We start from the raw sequence: 22,412 nt of genomic DNA on the forward strand, positions 1-22,412 counted from the left end.
GGAGGAGGACAGAGGAGGAGGAGAGTGAGCTGTGGAGGGACATAGGACAGGGAGGGGGACAGAAGGAGGAGGGTGAGCTGTGGAGGGACACAGGACAGGGAGAAGGACAGAGGAGGAGGAGAGTGAGCTGTGGAGGGACACAGGACAGGGAGGGGGACCGAGGGGGAGGACGATGAGCTGTGGAGGAACACAGGACAGGGAGGGGGACAGAAGGAGGAGGGTGAGCTGTGGAGGGACGCAGGACAGGGAGGAAGATGGAGGAAGAAGAGGGTGAGCTGTGGAGGGACGCAGGACAGAGAGGAGGATAGAGGAGGAGGAGGATGAGCTGTAGAGGGACACAGGACAGAGGAGGAGGAGAGTGAGTACCCCTCGTATGCTGGTGTTAGGGGGGTCAGTGCAGTGACATCCTGGCCTGGGCCGGGACTGGGAGCAGTGTCCTCAGGGAGCAGGGGGTCCCCCAGTGCTGCCCCCTCTGTTCACTGGGGCACATTGAGGGGGGCTGCATCTGTACCTGGGAGACACCTCAGCATCCCAGGGTCTGCAAGCATCGCCTTCCCAGATGACACCTGCCAGCACCCTGAGAAATAAATGTCTTTAACGTCCTGCTGTGTGTGGCCATGATGGTGCCTGATTCTGCATCTCCAGGGCTTCTGGTCTGGGCTCAGACTCAGTTTCCCCATGCTTGGGGGCAGGGGTGAGGCTGGGCAGCAGAGCCTCCCCCATCCTGCCTACCCTTGTTTCCACCCCTTGGGTGCTTGGACCCAGGCCCCGGCCACCCGCTGGGCTGGGTGTCAGCAGGTGGATACTGCAGGAGAGGCCCCCGGGGCAGGCGGATATAAGCAGCCTGCTGGGTATCTTGCCGTGGTCCCCACCCCTAGATGAGCTCCTTGATGGGGGGGGGGTCTCAGACCTGAGCCTCGGGGGGTAGGGGGCAGCCCCCTCCCAGGAGACCCAGGACATCCACAGGGGCCTCTGGGTCCTGGTGAGGCCCTCACCAGGCAAGGGCCACCTTTCCTCCAGGTGGGCCTGGCGTATTGTCCCTGCTTGTCCCTGCAGCAGGACCAAGGGAATGGAGGGGGACAGCCTTTCTGGGGACATAGCAGTGCTCACCATTGTCCTGCCAGCCATCCCCCTGGGCCTGGGCCCTTGTCCATGGCCAGTGAGGTCCCTGGATGGGTTCTCAGGGTGTTCACCCCCATTTACAGGTGCTGGGGGCACCCAGCCAGGCCAGGTGCTGCCCAGAGGGACCAGGGATAAAGAAGCTGCCTTGGGCATGGTGTGGTGGGGATGGATGGGGGCTGATGCTGGGGTGTGCAGGGCTTCTGGGTGCCACCTCCACCCAGACTCCAGGACCCTCAGGTGGCAGTGCCCTCAGCATGGCCTGAGTCCATCTGCCCTCTGGGGGTTCTGGGTTTCCCTCTGCCCCTGGGCAGTCCTGGGCGTCCTCTGGCACTTTCTGGGTCCTCTCTGGGTGGTTCCAACCCCCCCTCTTCCCCTTGGACTGTCCTGGGTGCCTTCTGGCATTTTTTGGGTGTCCTCTGGGTGGTCCCAAGTCCCCCTCTCCCCCCTGACAGTTCTGGGTGCCCTCTGACACATTCTGGGTGCCCTCTGGGTGGTCCCAAGTCCCCCTCTCCCCGCTGGATTGTCCTGGGTGCCCTCTGGTGCATTCTGGGTCCCCTCTGCCTAGTACTCCAGGATGCTAGTCTGAGCAGGGTTCCCCACCAGGTGGGGTCCCGGCCTCACCCACACCATCGCTGCCCCCCACCCCCACCCCTGGCCACCCAGAGCCTCTGCCCTTTGCCTCCCTGGGGCTGGGGGTGAAACCAAATCCCGGCTCTGACACTCAGGCTATTTTGGAGCTGGGCTGGGCTGGGCTGGCCAGCCGTGGGGGCGGGCCCAGCCTTCTCCAGCTGACAGCGTCCGCCTGTCCTTTCGTCCCCATCCAGTCTGAGGACCGGCCAGAGAGTGGGCTGCTGGGTGGGAGCCGTGTCGGTCCTGGGCCTGTGGAGGGAAGTGAGACCCAGCAGCCCCTGCCCACCGTTTGCACCCCCCACGTGGGAGCTGCTCCCAGCCTCCCCGTAGAGACAGGTGAGGAGGCCTACAGGCAGGGTGGGGGCTGAGCGGGACCTAGGCCCTCTCCCCCAGGGCTGTCCAGTTGAAGGTCAGAACTCTGGGGTACAGAGGGGCCTGGTGGGGGGGTGTCCAGCCAGGCCGTGTAGCTCCATGGGTTGGGGCCCTGGAACCCAGCCCCTGATGCCCTGGTGACTTGAGCTGGGCCCTCACGCAGGGTGGGAGGTCAGGGGCCATGCAGGCCTCCACCTTCTCCTCTGCTGCCCCCTGCTCAGAGGGAGGCCTGGGGGTCTGGCCGGCCCTGCCCCCAGCCTGCTAGGATGGATGCCCGCTGACAGCTGGGGCTATTTTGGGCCTGTTGGCTCAGCAGAGGGGACAGCCAGAGGGGCACTGACACCTGACTCCAGGAAAGAATTTCCCCGGGAGTTCGGGAAGCCGCCAGCCCAGGGGTTTAGGGAAGGTCTTTTCTAGAAGAGGAGTGCGGGGGACAGGGGTGGGGGCAGCGGGGGCTCCAGGGATGCGTCAAGGTTGTGCAGTGAGGCTGCCAGCAATTCCCCATGCTTGGTTCATCTGGGAAATGGTCCAGGGGCCCCATGAGGAGGCCCCAAGGTTGGCCAAATTCTAGAAAAACAAGGATGGAGGCTGTGAGCAGGGTTCAGGTTGGTCCTAGGGACTTGGAAGCTCTGGAGGCATGACCCCAGATGGGGCTGGGGAGGTCATGGTCGCCATGTAGCCATGTGGAGGGAGGCTCCTGCTAGTGGCAGATTGGGGCCTTCAAGGGGTGAGGAGTGCGAATGGGGTCCACACTGAGGGAGGAAGGGGCTTCCCTGGGAGGCTGGGGCTGAGGTGCTGGCCCCATGTCCCCTCCTGAGTGTCCCGTCTCTGCCATCACTGTTGCATGTTCATGCCCAGGAGGAGTTCTGCCCCCCGCTCCAGGGTTCTGGAGTCCTTGGTCAGCATCTAGGGTGCCATGACCCTACTGAGCAGAGGGGGTACCTGCCTGGAGGGGGCCCCCAGGCCTCATGGGCTGCTGCACTGAGCTGGGGAACACAGGCCCCATGCCAGGGAGCCGGGCATCAGCACCAGCCCTGAGGCCTTTGAGGATCTTGGGGTCTCCACCCACCCTTGCAGGCCAGAGTGCTATCACCTGCCGAGTGCTGGGCTGGCTCCCTCTAAGCACGTGCAGTGATGGGAGCTCCCTCTCCCATCCTGGTCCTGGCTCCCAGAGGCCACAGCTGTGGAGGTGGCCCTCTGACCCTGCCCACTCGTGAGCTCAGAGCACCTAGCTCCCATACCTGCTCCCGCAGTGGCTGGTGGGGGGTGTGAGGTGCACTGTCCTGGCTCAGGGGACCCCTGGGCCAACTGCAATCCAGGGGAGGGTCACTGGGAGCTCAGAGCGCAGGGCCTCTGGAAACCTGGTGTCAGAGTAACCCTTCCCCAGAGGGACATCGAGGCCCAGGAGGGCATCCATGGAGGCGGGGCCCGGGTAGCCACTCGCCTGGGTCCTCCCAGCCCCAGAACTTGGCCAGGCAGTGGGGGGTAGGGGACAGAGGTGCTGACTCCACAGTGAGTCAGCAGGCTGCTGCGGACTCACCTCCTCGAGGGGGATTAAGGGGATTAGGCCCTGAATCACAGGATGTCACCCCACTCGTCCCCAGTGGGCAGTCCGTGCTGGAAGCCCAGCCCCGGATTGAGGAGGGCGCTCAGGCGTTTGGGGCCAGCCCTGAGCCCAACAGGCTGCTGTTCTTACTGAAGCCAGGGGTGGGTGGGGTGGAGGGTAGGCCAGGCCCGGCTCACCTAACCCACCTGTGCTGAAGGCCAGCCAGGCCCTGCCGGGATGGGCAGAGGCCAGTCACCTGAGGACTTTGGTTTGTGTGGTGCCAACCCTGTCCCCGCAGGGAGCCAGCCAAAGTCTGTAGGTTGACCGGGCCCTGCCGGCCAACCTGGCCAGCCTCAGCCTGGACCGCCCAGATTCTTCTGGAGTACTCTGTGCCTGTCCTTCCTGCCCGCTGACTGTGGGCTGTCCCAAACCAGGATCAGGTGCTCGCAGGAAGGGGGTGTGGGCAGCTCGTGGGCTTCAGCACTCAGACGGTGGCAGGATTTCCATTCTTCCCCTGCTCGGGGTTAAAGGGACTGGAACTCCCAGGAGAGGCACTGGCAGCTGCAGGTGGGACTTCTGTCATGGGCACTGCCTGGGCAAGCAGGGCAGGGACCCACAGAGGAAAGGAGAGCCTCCTGGGGTGGAGAATCCCGGTGACCTCGGGAGTAAGCAGTCAGAGAGGGGCTGGGCTAGCAGCAGGTGCCCAGCACAGGCCTCCCAGGGCCCGCCCTGCCCAGGTGGGAGAACCGCCTCCTCTTGGGGCAGGAGACACAGGCAGATTGGAGGCTCAGCATCCAGGAGGCTGCGGTGTGTCAGGGAGGGGGGCTGGTGCCTGGATGCAGCTGGGGGGGGGCACACACAGGCGGGTCTGTGTGGACCCAGGTAGGAAGGACATTGGTGGACAGAGAGAGGGCCAGCCAGGCTGCTGTTGTGATGTTTGGAGATGGTGCTCAATAGGACCTCGAGTTGGGCTGTGGGGCTAGAGCTGGGGGTCAGGAGGAAGAGGTACCCAACTGTGAGCAAAGCCTGTGGTGCGGGGTGTGGCAACAGACCACGAATGCCCAGAAAGGGTTAAATCTGAGTTTCTGGTCCATGGTGCCTCCTGGTGACTCTACGTAGGGGGATGGGGGGGGGTAGGGTGGGGGGTGAGACCTCCGGGTCCTTCAGGAGGTCTGAATGGGGAATGGCCAGGTGGGGCACAGGTGCGGGACTCGGCCACCACTGGGTCTCCTCCCCACTCTGACCTTCTGCCAACCCACTCGCAGGGCCCTCCCGCCCCCCACCCCCGCCGCTGCCATGGATCACTCATTCAGCGGGGCCCCCCGATTCCTGACCCGGCCCAAGGCCTTTGTGGTGTCGGTGGGCAAGGACGCCACACTGAGCTGCCAGATCGTGGGCAACCCGACGCCGCAAGTGAGCTGGGAGAAGGACCAGCTGCCGGTGGAGGAGGGTGCGCGCTTCCGCCTGGCCCAGGACGGCGACCTGTACCGGCTCACCATCCTGGACCTGGCGCTGGGCGACAGCGGTCAGTACGTGTGCCGCGCGCGCAACGCCATCGGCGAGGCCTTCGCAGCTGTCGGGCTGCAGGTGGACGCTGAGGCCGCTTGCGCCGAGCAGGCGCCCCACTTCCTGCTGCGGCCCACGTCCATCCGCGTGCGCGAGGGCGCCGAGGCCACCTTCCGCTGCCGCGTGCGCGGCTCGCCGCCCATGGCCGTGAGCTGGGCCAAGGACGGCCGGCGCCTGGGCGCGCCGGACGAGCCCCGCGTGCGCGTGGAGGCCCTCGGTGAGGCGAGCGCGCTGCGCATCCGGGACGCGCGGCCCCGCGACGGCGGCACCTACACAGTGCGCGCCGAGAACCCGCTGGGCGCCGCCAGCGCGGACGCGGCGCTCACGGTGGACGCGGACGCGGACGCCGCCAGCCCGCCCGGGGCCTCCACGGCCGCGCTCCTGGCGCACCTGCAGCGGCGGCGCGAGGCCATGCGCGCCGAGGGCGCCCCAGCCTCGCCTCCCGGTTCCGGCACGCGCACCTGTACGGTGACCGAGGGCAAGCACGCGCGTCTTAGCTGCTACGTGACCGGTGAGCCCAAGCCCGAGACGGTCTGGAAGAAGGATGGGCAGCTGGTGGTGGAGGGCCGGCGACACGTGGTGTACGAGGACGCCCAGGAGAACTTCGTGCTCAAGATCCTCTTCTGCAAGCAGTCGGACCGGGGCCTCTACACCTGCACGGCGTCCAACCTGGTGGGCCAGACCTACAGCTCCGTGCTGGTGGTCGTGCGAGGTGAGCTCCGCTCGCGGGCCGCACTATCCCCGCGCGGCCCCTTCCCCGCTCCTTTCCACCGAGAACGAAATCCGCGGTGGAATCCGGAGTCTTGGTGGCTCTGGCGTTTGCGAGTCACAGGAGTGAACAGCAAAACGCTTTATCCTCGGCGCCCCCTCCCCCCAGGCACTCCGCCCGTCACGGGATGCTGAGGGGTCTCTCGCTGGCAGGGTGGGGACAAAGGCAGGCCAGAGGCTGTGGCCGCTGAGCCTGAAGACCCTTCTGGACCGCTGTTCGGGCTTCTGTTGAGGGCCCTGGTAGGGGTCTGGGCCTCCCCCAGGGTTCGGGGGCAGAGGACGGGAAGCACGATCGGGTTTTGTGGGCGAGGCTCCTGACCTCCACTTCTGACCCGCAGTAGTCTCCCAGGGCGGGGAAGTGGCCCCGCTCCCCAGGGTTAGGGGGTGCCTGCAGACACTGTGCGGGGGAAGTGCTCGGGCAGCAGGGCTGGGCCCGCGGTCTCAGCGGGCCCAGGGGCTCCGGGGCGGGAGGCTGGCGGGGCCACGGGCCCACGGGGTGTTGCGCCCGGGAGCAGCGTCCCTGGGCTTTTTGTGGCTTTACGTGCCTGTTTCTCCTCCTCTTCCAGACATCTTATATTAAGAGGGGAGGCTCTAGGTTCTGTGCCCTCTCCTCTGCCCCCTCCCGTCCTCCTCCTCCTCCCCATCCCTACAGCCTCTCTGCCTTCCCCGTCCCCTGCCCCGGCTCCGGCCCTAACCCTCCCCGCGCCGCGCCCAGGGCACTCCCCTGCGCCTCCCCGCCCCTCCCCGCCCCTCCCCGCCTCACGCGCGCTCCCCCGCTCTCCCCGCAGAGCCCACCATGCCCTTCAAGAAGCGACTGCAGGACCTGCAGGTGCAGGAGAAGGAGTCGGCTACGTTCCAGTGCGAGGTGCCGCTGCCGTCCACGGAGGCCGCGTGGTACAAGGAGGAGACGCGGCTGTGGGCTAGCGCCAAGTACGGCATCGAGGAGGCGGGCACCGAGCGCCGGCTGACCGTGCGCAACGTGTCGGCGGACGACGACGCCGTCTACATCTGCGAGACTGCGGAGGGCAGCCGCACAGTGGCGGAGCTGGCGGTGCAAGGTGGGCTGGGGGTGGGGGGAGAGGGAAGCGGCCGGGCGGGAGGTGCGCCGGGAGGAGGAGCCCGTGTCCCTCCCCCGACCGTACCCCGCCCCGCGCCCTGCCTACCACAGGCAACCTAGTCCGGAGGCTCCCCAGGAAGACGGCGGTGCGCGTGGGGGACACGGCCATGTTCTGCGTGGAGCTGGCCAGGCCCGAGGACCCCGTCCACTGGCTGAGGAACCAGGAGGAGGTGGTGGCTGGGGGCCGAGTGGCCATCACCACGGATGGCAGGTGCCACACGCTAACCATCTCCAAGTGCACCCTGGAGGACGTGGGCGAGGTGACCTTCACTGCCGGGGACTGCCGGACATCCACTCAGTTCTTTGTGTCTGGTAAGGGCCCTGGAGAGCCCCCCTTCCTCTGTCCACCCAGGTCTGTGCCCTGGGGTCTGCCACAGGGAGGCTTTGGGGGGTTGGGCCAACGCATCCCACCCCTGGTTTGCTGCCCTCCTTCACGGTGGTCACCCCAGGTGACTGCGAGGTAGGAGTGCTGGTGATTCCCCACTCTGCAAACCAAGTTAGAAGGTAGAGGTTGTTCTAGAAGCACACGCGTGGGTGAGGCAGGTGTGGGGCATTGTGGGTGAGCATGTCCTCTTTCTGGGCCCTTTGGTCTCAAATTTGTAGGTTGGGAGGTAGGACCCTCCCCCACGGGCCCCCACCAGGCCAGCCCTTTGTTGGGGAAGGAATGTGCCCCAGCACATGGACCTGTGGAATGTGCTCTGCTGTGGTCACTGCCTAGCCTGAGCCTTGGATACATAGATGGGGTTTGTCCCTAGGCCACCTGGGCTGTGTTTCCCTCGAAAGCCAGAGCACTCTTTCCACCGCAACCAAATCAACGGCCACAGGGCTGGAGCCAGGGGTCACACGCCCACAGCCTCCATTGGCATTGCTGTCCCCTTGGGCCATGGCCATTCCAGACCGTGGAAGCAGCCCCCTCAGTAGGGCTGGGGGTTGTGTAACACCTTGCTGGGTTGACCTGGGACCCAGGGGTTGAGGGAGCTCCGAGTTGGTGACATCGGTGAGCTGTGCTCTCCCTAGCCCCTAGGAAGCTGCCCCTGCAAGCCCCTGAGGCCCCCGTGGTAAAGGCCAGGACGGAGTGCTCTGTGACCCTTGGCTGGTCCCCACCACCCCACGGAGACCGCCCTGTCCCTATCGACGGCTATGTGGTGGAAAAGAAGCGGCTTGGCGCCTACACCTGGAGCCGGTGCCACGAGGCTGAGTGGGTGGCCACACAGGAGCTGACCATAGCCAACATGTCCGAGGAGGGGAACTTCCAGTTCCGGGTGTCAGCTGTGAACAGCTTTGGCCACAGCCCCTACCTCGAGTTCCCGGGGACTGTCCACCTGGGTAGGTGTGGGCACTCTGCGTGTGGGCTCCGTGGGCTTCCTGGGGGAGGAAGCTCTTGGGCCCCCTCCCCAGCTCTAGGGGAGGAGGTGAGGTGGGCAGAGGCGGGCCCCTTCCTGAAGCCCTCACCCTGCAGCCCCCCAGCTGGCCGTGAAGACACCTCTGAAGGCAGTGGCAGCAGTGGAGGGTAGCGAGGTGACCTTCTCCGTGGACCTCACCTTGGCCTCGGCGGGCGAGTGGTTCCTGGACGGGCAGGCCCTGAAGGCCAGCAGTATGTATGTGATCCGCCAGGATGGCACTCGCCACACCCTCACCATCCGTGCCGTGTCCGCCAGCCTGCAGGGCGCTGAGCTCAAGTTCATGGCCAATGGCATTGAGAGCAGCATCCGCATGGAGGTCCGAGGTAGGCGACCCAGCTATGACCCCCAGGCCTCTGTCCTTGGGGTGGGGCAGGTGGGCTGGTAGGGGGTCTGCTGGATGAGGCAGGGCTGCAGAGGGGAGGCTGGGGTATGAGTGGAAGGGGGCACAGAGCCTCGGTGTCTCCCCGACTCCCATTCCTCTCTGCTCATTCCGTCACTCTGCAATCTTGTCCCTTCCTTTCTGGCTCCTCTCTCTTTTTTTTAATAAATTTATTTTTTATTGGTGTTCAATTTGCCAACATATAGAATAACACCCAGTGCTCATCCCATCAAGTGCCCCCCTCAGTGCCCGTCACCCAGTCACCCCCACCTCCCGCCCACCTCCCCTTCCACCAGCCCTAGTTCGTTTCCCAGAGTTAGGAGTCTTTATGTTCTGTCTCCCTTTCTGATATTTCCCACTCATTTTTTCTCCTTTCCCCTTTATTCCCTTTCACTATTTTTTTATATTCCCCAAATGAATGAGACCATATGTTCCTCCTTCTCCGATTGACTTATTTCACTCAGCGTAACACTCTCCAGTTCCATCCACGTTGAAGCAAATGGTGGGTATTTGTCGTTTCTAATGGCTGAGGAATATTCCATTGTATACATAAACCACATCTTCTTTATCCATTCATCTTTCGATGGACACCGAGGCTCCTTCCACAGTTTGCATTTCTGGCTCCTCTCTGTTCCCCTCTGCCTGACACTCCCTTTTGTTCACTCTCCACTGCCTCTCCTCCCTCCCCCTGTGTCCCCTCCCCTACCCATCTATCTGTCCCCTCCACTCCTGCTTTGTCCCCTCCCCACCCATCCCCTCTCCCCTGTCCGCTCCTTCTCTGTTTCCTTTCCCTCTGTCCCCTCCTCTCTCTGTCTACACACCTTCTGTCCTCCTGTATGTGGCCCCCAGAGGCCCCAGGACTGACTGCCAGGCCTCCGGTGGCCACTGTGAGGGAGGTGCTGGCCCAGCTGCATGAAGAGGCACAGCTCCTGGCTGAGCTGTCGGACCAGGCAGCGGCGGTGACATGGCTGAAGGATGGCCACGTGTTGCCACCAGGCCCCAAGTACGAGGTGCAGGCGTCAGCCGGGCAGCGGACCCTGCTGGTGCGGGATGTGGTGCGAGATGACGCTGGCCTGTACGAGTGCATCAGCAATGGGGGTCGCATCGCCTACCAGCTCTCCGTGCAAGGTGACGTCTCCCGCGTGTGTGTCTGGGTCCTCATGGGCCCACCGCCCCTGTTTTGGCCGTGGGACATGCCCCAGCTCTGGGCAGCCTTGAGGGGGTCTGAGCAGTGGGAGCCCTGCAGGGGTGGGTGACCTGTGGGCAGGGCTGGGGAGGGCGTTGGGGGCAGCCCTGGGGGGTGAAGGGGTTAGAACTCAGTAGCCCAGCCAGTTCTGCCTCCTAAAGGGCCCTGGTCCTGCCTCCGAGGGGGCCCTGGTTCTGCCTCCGAGGGGGCCCTGACCGGGGTGAGGCCTCCCAGGCCTTGCTGCCTGACCTGCCCGTGTGCCCTTGCAGGGCTTACTCCCTTCCTGCGCAAGGACACAGCTGGCGGCTGCGTGGAGGCCGTGGCTGGAGGCCTGGCCCACTTCGAATGTGAGACCTCCGAGGCCCACGTGCGTGTGCGCTGGTACAAGGATGGCATGGAGCTGAGCCGCTCCAGCCAGCGCTTCTCACAGGAGGATGTGGGCACGCGACACCGGCTGGTGGCGGCCTCGGTCAGCAGGCAGGACGAGGGGACCTACTCGTGCCGCGTGGGCGAGGACTCCGTGGACTTCCAGCTGCTTGTCTCTGGTGAGCTGCAGCCCCGGATGCCTGGGCGGGGTACTTCCTTCTGGATTTGGGAGAAGAAACTTCCCAGAGAACTAACATTTAGACGAGAAAAGATGTGGATGCGGAAAATAAAAAGACAAGGAAAGTTGCAGCCCCTTTCTCCTTTTTGAAGACGAGGCAGTGACACTGACAAGACCCGAAAGGTGCTGGAAGTGTCCTCAGCAGCTTAGGTTGGGCTCTTGATGCCTGTGGCTCTGGCTCTTTCTAGAAGCTACTGGGGCCTCAGTGCTGGCCCTTGGTGGGGTCTCAGCCACAGCCCCCCACCTTCCGTCTGCCCCAGACAGTGTCCTGGCTGCCCATCATGGTGCTCGGAGGCTGCTCCCCAGCATGCCCAGGAGGGGTTAGGGCTTTGGATTCCCCTGTGCCTGAGAAGGGTCCCACCAGCTGCACCTGGGGGGGTGGGGGCCAAGGCTGCCTTGAGTCCAGAGCGTATGTACACCGGGCTCCAGGGCTCAGGGAATGTCACCTCCGGGGCCTCTGACGCTGTGTGTCTCCGTGTCCCCAGAGCCTACACCGGTGTTTGCCAAGGAGCAGCCAGCACGCAGTGAGGTGCAGGCCAAGGCGGGCGGCAGCGCCACGCTGAGCTGCGAGGTGGCCCAGGCCGGGACGGAGGTGACGTGGTACAAGGACGGGAAGAAGCTGAGTGCGAGCTCCAGGGTGCACGTGGAGGCCCAGGGCTGCAGCAGGAGGCTGGTGGTGCAGCAGGCGGGGCGGGCCGACGCTGGGGAGTACAGCTGCGAGGCCGGGGGCCAGAAGGTGTCCTTCCACCTGCACGTTGCAGGTCAGTTGACAAGGAAGGGTGTGACCACATTCCAGGAGCAGGCCTGGAGGAGGCGTTTGCTGGGGGCTGGACTGAGGTCAACAGCTGGGTCAGGCCTGTGTCAGTCAGTGAGCTAATGCCCAGTAACAAACACCCCAGACCTTGGAGCAGCTGGCTTTGCTTAGGGCCTCAGGAAGGGTGCATGTCTGCCCCCAAGGGGTGTGCTGAGGCAGGACCCCGCTGGCTGGGGCCGGACTCCGCTGGCTGGGGCTGTGCATTTGGCTCGGAAAAATGAGCCTCTGGCCTACTGTCTGGGCAGTGGGAATGTCCAGGGTGGAGGAGGTGGGCCTGGGGTCAAGTGGCCAGCCTGGGTCTGACCTGGGACCCCCCTGTGCTCACGTGGGGTGGATGCATCCTGAGTCCGGACACCCCCTTCAAGGCGGGCAGTGCTGGGGTGTGGAAGGGGTCTGATCTCAGCCCTGCCGGGTGATCCTGGTCAGATTGTTGCTGATGTGTGCCCCCCAAATTCCTATCCTGCTGGACCCCAGAGTGTGGCCCTATGTAGAAATGGGGTCTTTGCAGAGGTGACCCAGGCATGGATCTCGAGGTGAGAGCACCCTGGTGCCGGGCGGGCGCTGAGTCCTATGACCGGTGTCCTTACAAGAGAAGGAGATTTGAGATGACCATGTGGTGACAGAGGCAGAGACTGGGGAGACATGACCACGAGCCCAAAATGCAAGGGGCCCCTCCAGGTGGAGGGGTCCTACTGGAACCTTAGAGGGAGCACGGCCACGACACCTTGACTGAGGACTCCTGGCCTCCAGACCTGGGAGGGGACAGAGCCTGGTGTCCTGAGCCCCCTGTTAGTGACCATTTGATCCTGCCTCCCTGGAACCTCATGAAGTTGCTCCCTGTGACTCAGTTGTCCCATATGTGAAGTGGTAATGGAGTTTCTGGGGCTTTGCTGAGACCCTGTGCCCACAAGACCCCCTGGCCCTCTGGGGGCAGCTTGGGCTGCCTCCCGTGGTGACCCTGTGAATTCTGACCTCCTGACCAAGGTAGGCAGGGGAGGGGACCAGGGCTGGCCACGCAAGACAGCCAGGGCATAGGCCCTGCAGGGTGAACCAAGTGTCATAGGCGGGTAGCCCTCAAGGAGGGCCCATATGCTGAGATCTGGAACGTTCTGGAAGGCGCTGGCTGGTGGTGTGTGAGGCTTGGAGCAGGAGGCTGAGCAGGAAGCAGGGCCGGGAGAATTGAGTAAAACACCATAAACCTGTGCTTTCCCGATTCCGCGATTTTGAGTACGTTGCAAGGTTGTATGCCCCAGCACCACCTCATTCTAGAATGCTTTCACGACTCTATGAAATGCCAGCAGTATGCCACCGCGTGTGTGCTCCCCCAGCCCCTGGCAACCATAGGTCTGTTGTGTGCCCCTGGCTTTGCCGGTCGGGGACACTACATGGGACCACGTGCCATGTGGCCCCTCAAGTCGGGCCCTTCGCATGAGTGTGGTGCTTCCATGGCCCCCATGTGCTGTGCTGTGCATGCGTGCTTCATGCATACAACCTGGTGACCTCCTGCTCTGTGGACTGTGTCCTTTCCACCAGCCGGCAGACGATGTGGTTGGTCCCACGCTGGGCTGTTAAGAACAGCGCTGCCGGGACATTTTGTGCAAGTGAATGCTTCTATTTGGTTCCCTTGGGATGGCTTGGTCATGCAGCAATTTCATGCGTTCGCCCTGGAAGTGCTCGATTTCCCACACTGGCTGCCCTCTCACACTCCCACCAAGAGTGTGCAAGAATCCATGTGCTTAACGTCCTCACCAACACTCATTATTTTCATCATTTATTTTTTGCTTGTCGCCACACTGGTGAGTGTGAGGTGACATCTTGTTGTGGTCTGGGTGTGCATTTCCCTGGCAAGGAGTGCCGTTGAGCATCCCTTCAGGTACATGTCAGCCATCTGGATGTCTTCTGTGGACAAATGTCTATTCAGGTTCTGTCTCATTTTTACATAGTGTTGTTTATCTTTTTATTGTTGAGTTGTAAGGGTTCTTTACATATTCTGGACACTAGGTCCTTATCAGATACAAGATTTCCAGATATCTTCTCCCATTTATTTTGTCAATAGTGTCTCTTGATGCACAGAAGTTTTTAAGTTGTGATGAATTTCAATGTACCCGCTTTGGTTGCTTGTATGTTTCGTGTCCTATCTTGGAAACCAGTGCCTGATCCAAGGTCACACCAACTGACACCTGTTTTCTTCTAAGAGTTGTCTAGTTTTACTCTTACATTTAGGTCTTCGGCCCATTTGGAGTTAGTTTTTCTGTGTGCTGTGATGATGAGACCCACCTCCACCCTCTGCATGTGGAAATCCAGGTGTTCCAGCACGGTTTGTTGAACAGATATCTTTTTTTCCCTGTTAAATTTTCTTGGCACATTTGTCAAAAATCAGTTGATCACCAATGTCAGGTTTTAGTTCTGGATTCTCAGTCCTTTTTCACTGACATATATGTCAGTCCATCTGTCTTATGTCAATACCACAGTCTAGGTCACTGTGGCTTTGTGGTGAGTTTTGAAATTGGGAAGTGTGGGTCCTCCAACTTTGTTCTTTTTATTTTATTTATTTTTTAAAAAAGATTTTATTTCTTTATTAATGAGAGATACAGAGAGAGAGGCAGAGACACAGGCAGAGAGAGAGAAGCAGGCTCCATCCAGGCAGCCTGATGCGGGACTCCATCCTTGGTCTCCAGGATCACGCCCTGGGCCGAAGGCAGGTGCCAAACTGCTGAGCCACCCAGGCATCCCATGTTCTTTTTATTTTACTATTGTTTTCATTATTTGAGTTCCCTTGCATTGCCATGTGATTTTTAGGATCAGCTTAACAAATTTTACAAAAAGGACAGCCGGTATTTTGATGGCGATTGAGCTGAATGTGTAGACCCATTTGAGTTGCTATCTTAACAATATCAACCTTTCAGGACATAAATACAGACTGCCTCTCTGTTTATGTAGGCCTTAAAATTTTTCAACAGTTTATAGTTTTTAGTGTGGAATAACCTGTTGAGTTTGTTGCTAAGTATTTTATTCTTTTTTTTTTTCAAAGATTTTACTTATTTATCCATGAGAGACACACAGAGAGAGACAGAGACAGAGAGAGAGACAGAGACACAGGCAGAGGGAGAAGCAGGCTCCATGCAGAATGCCTGATGCGGGACTCCATCCTGAGACTCCAGGATCATGCCTCGGGCCGAAGGCAGATGCTAAACTGCTGAGCCACCCAGGGACCCTCTGAGTATTTTATTCTTTCTGACACTTCTTTAAATGGAATTGTTTTTAAATTTTATTTTGGGATAGTTCATCACTAATACACAGAGATAGAGTGAACTTTTGAATATTGGTCTTGTGTCCTAAACCCTTGCTGACTGGTTTATTCACATATTGATTTTTTTGTGGATTCCTAAGGATTTTTATTTTAGATACAAAAAAGGTGTCATACACCTGTATGTGCAGCTAGATTTACTACTTTATTTCCAGTCTGGGTGCCTATTTATTTATTTATTTATTTATTTATTTATTTATTTATTTATGTTTTAAAAGATTTTATTTATTTATTCATGAGAGACACAGAGAGGCAGAGACACAGGCAGAGGGAGTAGCAGGCTCCATGTAGGGAGCCCAATGTGGGACTCGATACTGGAACTCCAGGATCACGCCTTGAGCTGAAGGCAAGCACTCAACCACTGAGCCACCCGGGTGTCCCTCTCATTTGGTTTTGGTTACCGATTTAATTTCTTTACTTATTGTAGGTGTGTTCAGGCTTTCTGTTTCTTCTGGGGTCAGTTTTGGTAGCTTGTGTGTTTCTGTGAGTTTTTTCATTTCATCTTCATCGTCCAACTCATAACCATGCACTTGTTCATGGTGTAAGGTCTGTGCTGATGTCCCTGCATTGATTCTGTTGTAATAATCCAAGTCATCTAACTTTCTGTGTCCGTCTAGCTAATGGTTGGTCAATTTTGTTGGTTGTTTCAAACATCTCCCATTTTTTCTATTGTTTTTTTTTATTCTGTGTTTCATTCATCTCAGGTGAGATTTCATTTCCTTCCTTCTAACCTTGGGTTTTACTTACTCCTCTTTTTCTAGTTTCTTAAGGTGTGAAATTGGGTTATTGATTTGTGCTCATGTTTTTTGACACAGGCCTATAGTTTATAACTGTGAGTTTTCCTCCAAACACTGCACCTTATTAGTCTTGGTCTGTTGTGTTTTCATTTCTATTTCAAAATATTTTCTAATTTTCCTTATAATTCTTTAAGAGTGTGTAGTTGAATTTCCACAGACTTGTGAATTTTCCAGTTTTCCTTCTTTTTAAAAAGATTATTTATTTATTTATTTATTTATTTATTTATTTATTTATTTATTTATTTCTGAGGGAGAGAGAGAGCATGAGTGGGGAGGGGAGAGAAGGGGCAGAGGGAGAAGCAGGCTCCCTACTGAGCAAGGAGCCAGACATGGGGCTCCATCCCAGAACCCTTGGATCACGACCTGAGCCAAAGGCAGATGCTTCACCGACTTAGCCCCCCAGGCACCTCTCCACTTTTGCTTCCATTAATGACTTCTAGCTTTATTCCACTGTGTTTGGGAAAGATACCTTGTATTATTTCAATATCTTTACATTTATTGAGACTCATTTCCTGGGATAACCGGTGGTCTATGCTAGAGAACCTCCTGTGTGCACTTGAGTAAAGTGTCTCCTGCTGTGGTTGGGTGCAGAGTTCTGCAGAGACAGCTGGGTCTACTTGGCGTATGCTGCCCTTTCCTTACCAAGCTCCTGTTTGTCCATTACTGAAAGCAGAGCACTGAGGTCTCCAACTATTATTGCGCATCTATCTGTTTCTCTCTTTAATCTGCTTGTTTTCACTTCATGTTGTTTGGTCTCCCTGTGAGTTGTTTTTATGTTAATATTACTTTGTAATATTCAAGTTTAAAATTATACCATCTTAGTTTAAACTAAAAACTGCTCCTTTACAGTTCTGTGTCCCATACAACGGACGGCTTTATGTTTTCATCATCAGAAGTTATGTCTATATACACTAACTTTAGTCCATTAACTTTGTGGTTTTCTAATTATTGTTTGTGCATTTGTATTTTAAGTCACGTAAAAAAAATGAAGAGCTACAAACTAAGAATGCTGTAATACTGGCTTTTATGTTTATCTGTGTAACTACATTTCCTATTATTTGTTGAGCTTCTTGAATGTTAATTTTGGAGATTTTTGAGCATTCTTTCTTACATATTCTCTGTGCTCCTTTCTTGTCATTTCTCCCTATAAAACCCTCTTGTGCATATGTTGCCCCACAGACAACTAAGGCTCTGTTGATTTCCTCCATTCCTTTTACTTTCTGCTCTTCAGACTGGGTAATTTCATGAGACCTGCATTCAGATTTGCTGATTTTTTCTTCTATCTGCACAAATCAGATATTTAATCCCTTTAGTAACTTTTCATTCTAGTTCTACTTTTCAAATCTAGAATTACTGTTTGCCTTTAGAAATCTATCTTGTTGGGACACCTGGGAGGCTCAGCAGTTGAGCATCTGCCTTTGGCAGGGCATGATCCAGGGGTCCTGGGATCGAGTCTTGCATCAGGCTCCCCACAGGGAGCCTGCCTCTCCCTCTGCCTGTGTCTCTGCCTCTCTCTCTCTCCTCTCTCTCTCTCTCTCGGACTCTCATGAAAAAAATAAAATCTTTTTTTTGCATATTTTTATTGGAGTTTGATTTGCAAACATATAGCATAACAGCCAGTGCTCATCCCATCAAGTGCCCCCCTCAGTGCCCGTCACCCAGTCATCCCATCCCCCCACCCAAATCCCTTTCCACTACCCCTTGTTCGTTTTCCAGAGTTAGGTGTCTGTCATGTTCTGTCTCCCTTTCTGATATTTCCACTCATTTTCTCTCCTTTCCCCTTTATTCACTTTCAAATTTTTATATTACTCAAATGAATGAGACCATATAATGTTTGTCCTTCTCTGATTGACTTACTTCACTCAGCATAATACCCTCCAGTTCCATCCATGTCCATTAATTTGGGGAATATAAAAAATAGTGAAAGGGAGTAAAGGGGAAAGGAGAGAAAATGAATCGGAAATATCAGAGACGGTGACAGAACATGAGAGACTCCTAACTCTGGGAAACAAACAAAGGGGTAGTGGAAAGGAGGTGGGCGGAGGTGGGGGTGACTGGGTGACGGGCACTGAGGAGGGCACTTGATGGGATGAGCACTGGGTGTTATGCTATATGTTGGCAAATTGAACTCCAAAAAAGAAATAAAAAAAAGAAATATAATGTTTCTCCATATAATGTTTGTCCTCCTCTGAGTGACTTATTTCACTCAGCATAATACCCTTCAGGTCCCTCCACGTTGAAGCAAATGGTGGGTATTTGTCATTTCTTTCTTTTTTTTTAATAAAATAATTTTTTATTGGTGTTCAATTTACCAACATACAGAATAACACCCAGTGCTCATCCCGTCAAGTGTCCCCCTCAGTGCCCGTCACCCACTCACCCCCACCCCCCGACCTCCTCCCCTTCCACCACCCCTAGTTCGTTTCCCAGAGTTAGGGGTCTTTATGTTCTGTCTCCCTTTCTGATATTTCCCACACATTTCTTCTCCCTTCCCTTATATTCCCTTTCACTATTATTTATATTCCCCAAATGAATGAGAACATACACCGTTTGTCCTTCTCCGACTGACTTACTTCACTCAGCATAATACCCTCCAGTTCCATCCACGTTGAAGCAAATGGTGGGTATTTGTTGTTTCTAATGGCTGAGTAATATTCCATTGTATACATAAACCACATCTTTATCCATTGATTTTTCGATGGACACCGAGGCTCCTTCCACAGTTTGGCTATTGTGGACATTGCTGCTAGAAACATCGGGGTGAAGGTGTCCCGGCATTTCACTGCATCTGTATCTTTGGGGTAAATCCCCAGCAGTGCAATTGCTGGGTCGTAGGCCAGGTCTATTTTTAACTCTTTGAGGAACCTCCACACAGTTTTCCAGAGTGGCTGCACCGGTTCACATTCCCACCAACAGTGTAAGAGGGTTCCCTTTTCTCCGCATCCTCTCCAACATTTGTGGTTTCCTGCCTTGTTAATTTTCCCCATTCTCACGGGTGTGGGGTGGTATCTCATTGTGGTTTTGATTTGTATTTCCCTGATGGCAAGTGATGCAGAGCATTTTCTCATGTGCATGTTGGCCATGTCTATGTCTTCCTCTGTGAGATTTCTGTTCATGTCTTTTGCCCATTTCATGACTGGATTGTTTGTTTCTTTGGTGTTGAGTTTAAGAAGTTCTTTATACATCTTGGAAACTAGCCCTTTATCTGATACGTCATTTGCAAATATCTTCTCCCATTCTGTAGGTTGTCTTTGAGTTTTGTTGACTGTATCCTTTGCTGTGCAAAAGCTTCTTATCTTGATGAAGTCCCAATAGTTCATTTTTGCTTTTGTTTCTCTTGCCTTCATGGATGTATCTTGCAAGAAGTTACTGTGGCCAAGTTCAAAAAGGGTGTTGCCTGTGTTCTCCTCTAGGATTTTGATGGAATCTTGTCTCACATTTAGATCTTTCATCCATTTTGAGTTCATCTTTGTGTATGGTGCAAGAGAGTGGTCTAGATTCATTCTTTTGCATGTGGATGTCCAATTATCCCAGCACCATGTATTGAAGAGACTGTCTTTCTTCCAATGGATAGTCTTTCCTCCTTTATCGAATATTAGTTGACCATAAAGTTGAGGGTCCACTCTGGATTCTGTATTCTGTTACATTGATCGATGTGTCTGTTTTTGTGCCAGTACCACACTGTCTTGATGACCACAGCTTTGTAGTACAACCTGAAATCTGGCGTTGTGATGCCCCCATCTATGGTTTTCTTTTTTAAAATTCCCCTGGCTATTCGGGATCTTTTCTGATTCCACACAAATCTGAAAATAATTTGTTCTAACTCTCTGAAGAAAGTCCATGGTATTTTGATAGGGATTGCATTAAACGTGTAAATTGCCCTGGGTAACATTGACATTTTCACAATATTAATTCTGCCAATCCATGAGCATGGAATATTTTTCCATCTCTTTGTGTCTTCCTCAATTTCTTTCAGAAGTGTTCTATATTTTTTAGGGTATAGATCCTTTACCTCTTTGGTGAGGTTGATTCCTAGGTATCTTATGCTTTTGGGTGCAATTGTAAATGGGATGGACTCCTTAATTTCTCTTTCTTCAGTCTCATTGTTAGTGTATAGAAATGCCATTGATTTCTGGGCATTGATTTTGTATCCTGCCACGCTACCAAATTGCTGTATGAGTTCTAGCAATCTTGGGGTGGAGGCTTTTGGGTTTTCTAGGTAGAGTATCATGTCATCGGCGAAGAGGGAGAGTTTGACTTCTTCTTTGCCAATTTGAATGCCTTTTATGTCTTTTTGTGGTCTGATTGCTGAGGCTAGGACTTCCAGTACTATGTTGAATAGCAGTGGTGAGAGTGGACATCCCTGTCTTGTTCCTGATCTTAGGGGAAAGGCTCCCAGTGCTTCCCCATTGAGAATGATATTTGCTGTGGGCTTTTCGTAGATGGCTTTTAAGATGTCGAGGAAAGTTCCCTCTATCCCTACACTCTGAAGAGTTTTGATCAGGAATGGATGCTGTATTTTGTCAAATGCTTTCTCTGCATCCAATGAGAGGATCATATGGTTCTTGGTTTTTCTCTTGCTGATATGATGAATCACATTGATTGTTTTACGAGTGTTGAACCAGCCTTGTGTCCCGGGGATAAATCCTACTTGGTCATGGTGAATAATTTTCTTAATGTGCTGTTGGATCCTATTGCCTAGTATCTTGTTGAGAATTTTTGCATCCATGTTCATCAGGGATATTGGTCTGTAATTCTCCTTTTTGGTGGGGTCTTTGTCTGGTTTTGCAACTAAGGTGATGCTGGCCTCATAGAACGAATTTGGAAGGACTCCATCTCTTTCTATCTTTAGGAACAGCTTTAGTAGAATAGGTATGGTTTCTTCTTCTTTTTTTTTTTTTAATTTTTTATTTATTTATGATAGTTACAGAGAGAGAGAGAGAGAGGCAGAGACACAGGCAGAGGGAGAAGCAGGCTCCATGCGCCGGGAGCCCGATGTGGGATTTGATCCTGGGTCTCCAGGATCGCGCCCTGGGCCAAAGGCAGGCGCCAAACCGCTGCGCCACCCAGGGATCCCTGGTTTCTTCTTTATACATTTGATAGAGTTCTCCTGGGAATCATCTGGCCCTAGATTCTTGTGTCTTGGGAGGATTTTGATGACTGCTTCAATTTCCTCCCTGGTTATTGGCCTGTTCAGGTTTCCTGTTTCTTCCTGTTCCAGTTTTAGTAGTTTGTAGTGTTCCAGAAATGCATCCATTTCTTCTAGATTGCCTAATTTATTGGCATATAGCTGTTCATAATATGTTTTTAAAATTGTTTGTATTTCCTTGGTATTGGTGGTGATCTCTCCTTTCTCATTCATGATTTTATTAATTTGAGTCTTCTCTCTCTTCTTTTTAATAAGGCTGGCTAATGGTTTATGTATCTTATTAATTCTTTCAAAGAACCAGCTCTTGGCTTTGTTGATCTGTTCCACAGTTCTTCTGGTCTCTATTTCATTGAGTTCTGCTCGACTCTTTATTAACTCTCTTCTTCTACTGGGTGTAGGATCTATTTGCTGCTTTTTCTCTAGCTCCTTTATGTGTAAGGTTAGCTTCTGTATTTGAGTTCTTTCCAGTTTTTGAATGGCTGCTTGTATTGCGATGTATTTCCCCCTCAGGACTGCTTTTGCTGTATCCCAACGATTTTGAATGGTTGTATCTTCATTCTCATTAGTTTCCATGAATCTTTTTAATTCTTCTCTAATTTCCTTGTTGACCCTTTCATCTTTTAGCAGGATGGTCCTTAGCCTTCACGTGTTTGAAATCCTTCCAAACTTATTTTTGTGATTTAGTTCTAATTTCAAGGCATTATGGTTTGAGAATATGCAGGGGACGATCCCAATCTTTTGGTATCGGTTCAGACCTGATTTGTGACCCCGTATGTGGTCTATTCTGGAGAAAGTTCCATGTGCACTTGAGCAGAATGTGTATTCAGTTGCATTTGGATGTAAAGTTTTGTAGATATCTGTGAAATCCATCTGGTCCAGTGTATCATTTAAAGCTCTCGTTTCTTTGGAGATATTGTGCTTAGAAGATCTGTCATTTGCAGAAAGTGCCATGTTGAAATTTCCCAGTATTAGTGTATTATTATCTAAGTATGTCTTTGCTATGGTTATTAATTGATGTACTTGGCAGGTCCCACATTAGGGGCATAAATATTCATGATTTAAGGTCCTCTTGTTGGATCGACCTTTTAAGTATGATATAGTGTACCTCTTCATCTCTTACTACAGTCTTTGGGATAAACTTTAATTTATCTGATATGAAGACTGGTACCCCAGCTTTCTTTTGAGGACCATTTGAACGGTAAATGGTTCTCCAACCTTTCATTTTCAGGCTGTAAGGTATCCTTAGGTTTAAAATGAGTGTCTTGTAGACAGCAAATAAATGGGTCTTGCTTTTTTATCCAGTTTGTAAAAGGACTACGTCTTTTTGATGGGATCATTAAACCCATTCATGTGCAGAGTTAGTATTGAAAGATAAGAATTTAGTGTCATCATAATACCTATTCAGTTCCTGTTTTTGGATTATTTCTTTAGGCATCCTCTTTCTTTTACAGAATCCTCATTAATATTTCTTGCAGAGCTGGTTTGTGGTCACATATTCTTTCAGTTTCTGCCTATCTTGGAAGCTCTTTATCTCTCCTTCTATTCTGAATGAGAGCCTTGCTGGATAAAGTATTCTTGGCTGCATGTTCTTCTCTTTTAGGACCCTGTATATATTTTGCCAGCCCTTTCTGGCCTCCCAGGTCTCTGTGCAG

The 22,412-nt window shown here is 54.2% G+C and overlaps 1 protein-coding gene across 9 annotated transcripts in view; it reads left to right on the plus strand.

Moving 5' to 3' along the window:
* The first annotated feature begins 1,956 nt into the window (after positions 1 to 1,956).
* The window catches only part of OBSCN (obscurin, cytoskeletal calmodulin and titin-interacting RhoGEF), a 134,103-nt gene continuing 113,647 nt past the window's right edge, over positions 1,957 to 22,412 (plus strand). For 5 of the 9 annotated variants that reach the window (XM_072784694.1, XM_072784695.1, XM_072784696.1 and 2 more), the window contains exons 1-9: positions 1,958 to 2,088; positions 4,936 to 5,948; positions 6,793 to 7,062; positions 7,173 to 7,433; positions 8,139 to 8,447; positions 8,581 to 8,847; positions 9,753 to 10,031; positions 10,359 to 10,634; positions 11,179 to 11,454. In XM_072784694.1, the coding sequence (XP_072640795.1) occupies positions 4,967 to 5,948; positions 6,793 to 7,062; positions 7,173 to 7,433; positions 8,139 to 8,447; positions 8,581 to 8,847; positions 9,753 to 10,031; positions 10,359 to 10,634; positions 11,179 to 11,454 (2,920 nt within the window). In that variant the 5' untranslated portion in view covers positions 1,958 to 2,088; positions 4,936 to 4,966. Of the gene's footprint in view, positions 2,089 to 4,935; positions 5,949 to 6,792; positions 7,063 to 7,172; positions 7,434 to 8,138; positions 8,448 to 8,580; positions 8,848 to 9,752; positions 10,032 to 10,358; positions 10,635 to 11,178; positions 11,455 to 22,412 lie in introns of all 9 variants that reach the window. The other 4 variants (XM_072784701.1, XM_072784699.1, XM_072784698.1 and 1 more) reach the window with 3 other exon arrangements.

Source organism: Canis lupus, chromosome 18 (genome assembly GCF_048164855.1).
Source record: "Canis lupus baileyi chromosome 18, mCanLup2.hap1, whole genome shotgun sequence".
In the NCBI taxonomy this organism is placed as follows: Eukaryota; Metazoa; Chordata; class Mammalia; order Carnivora; family Canidae; genus Canis; species Canis lupus.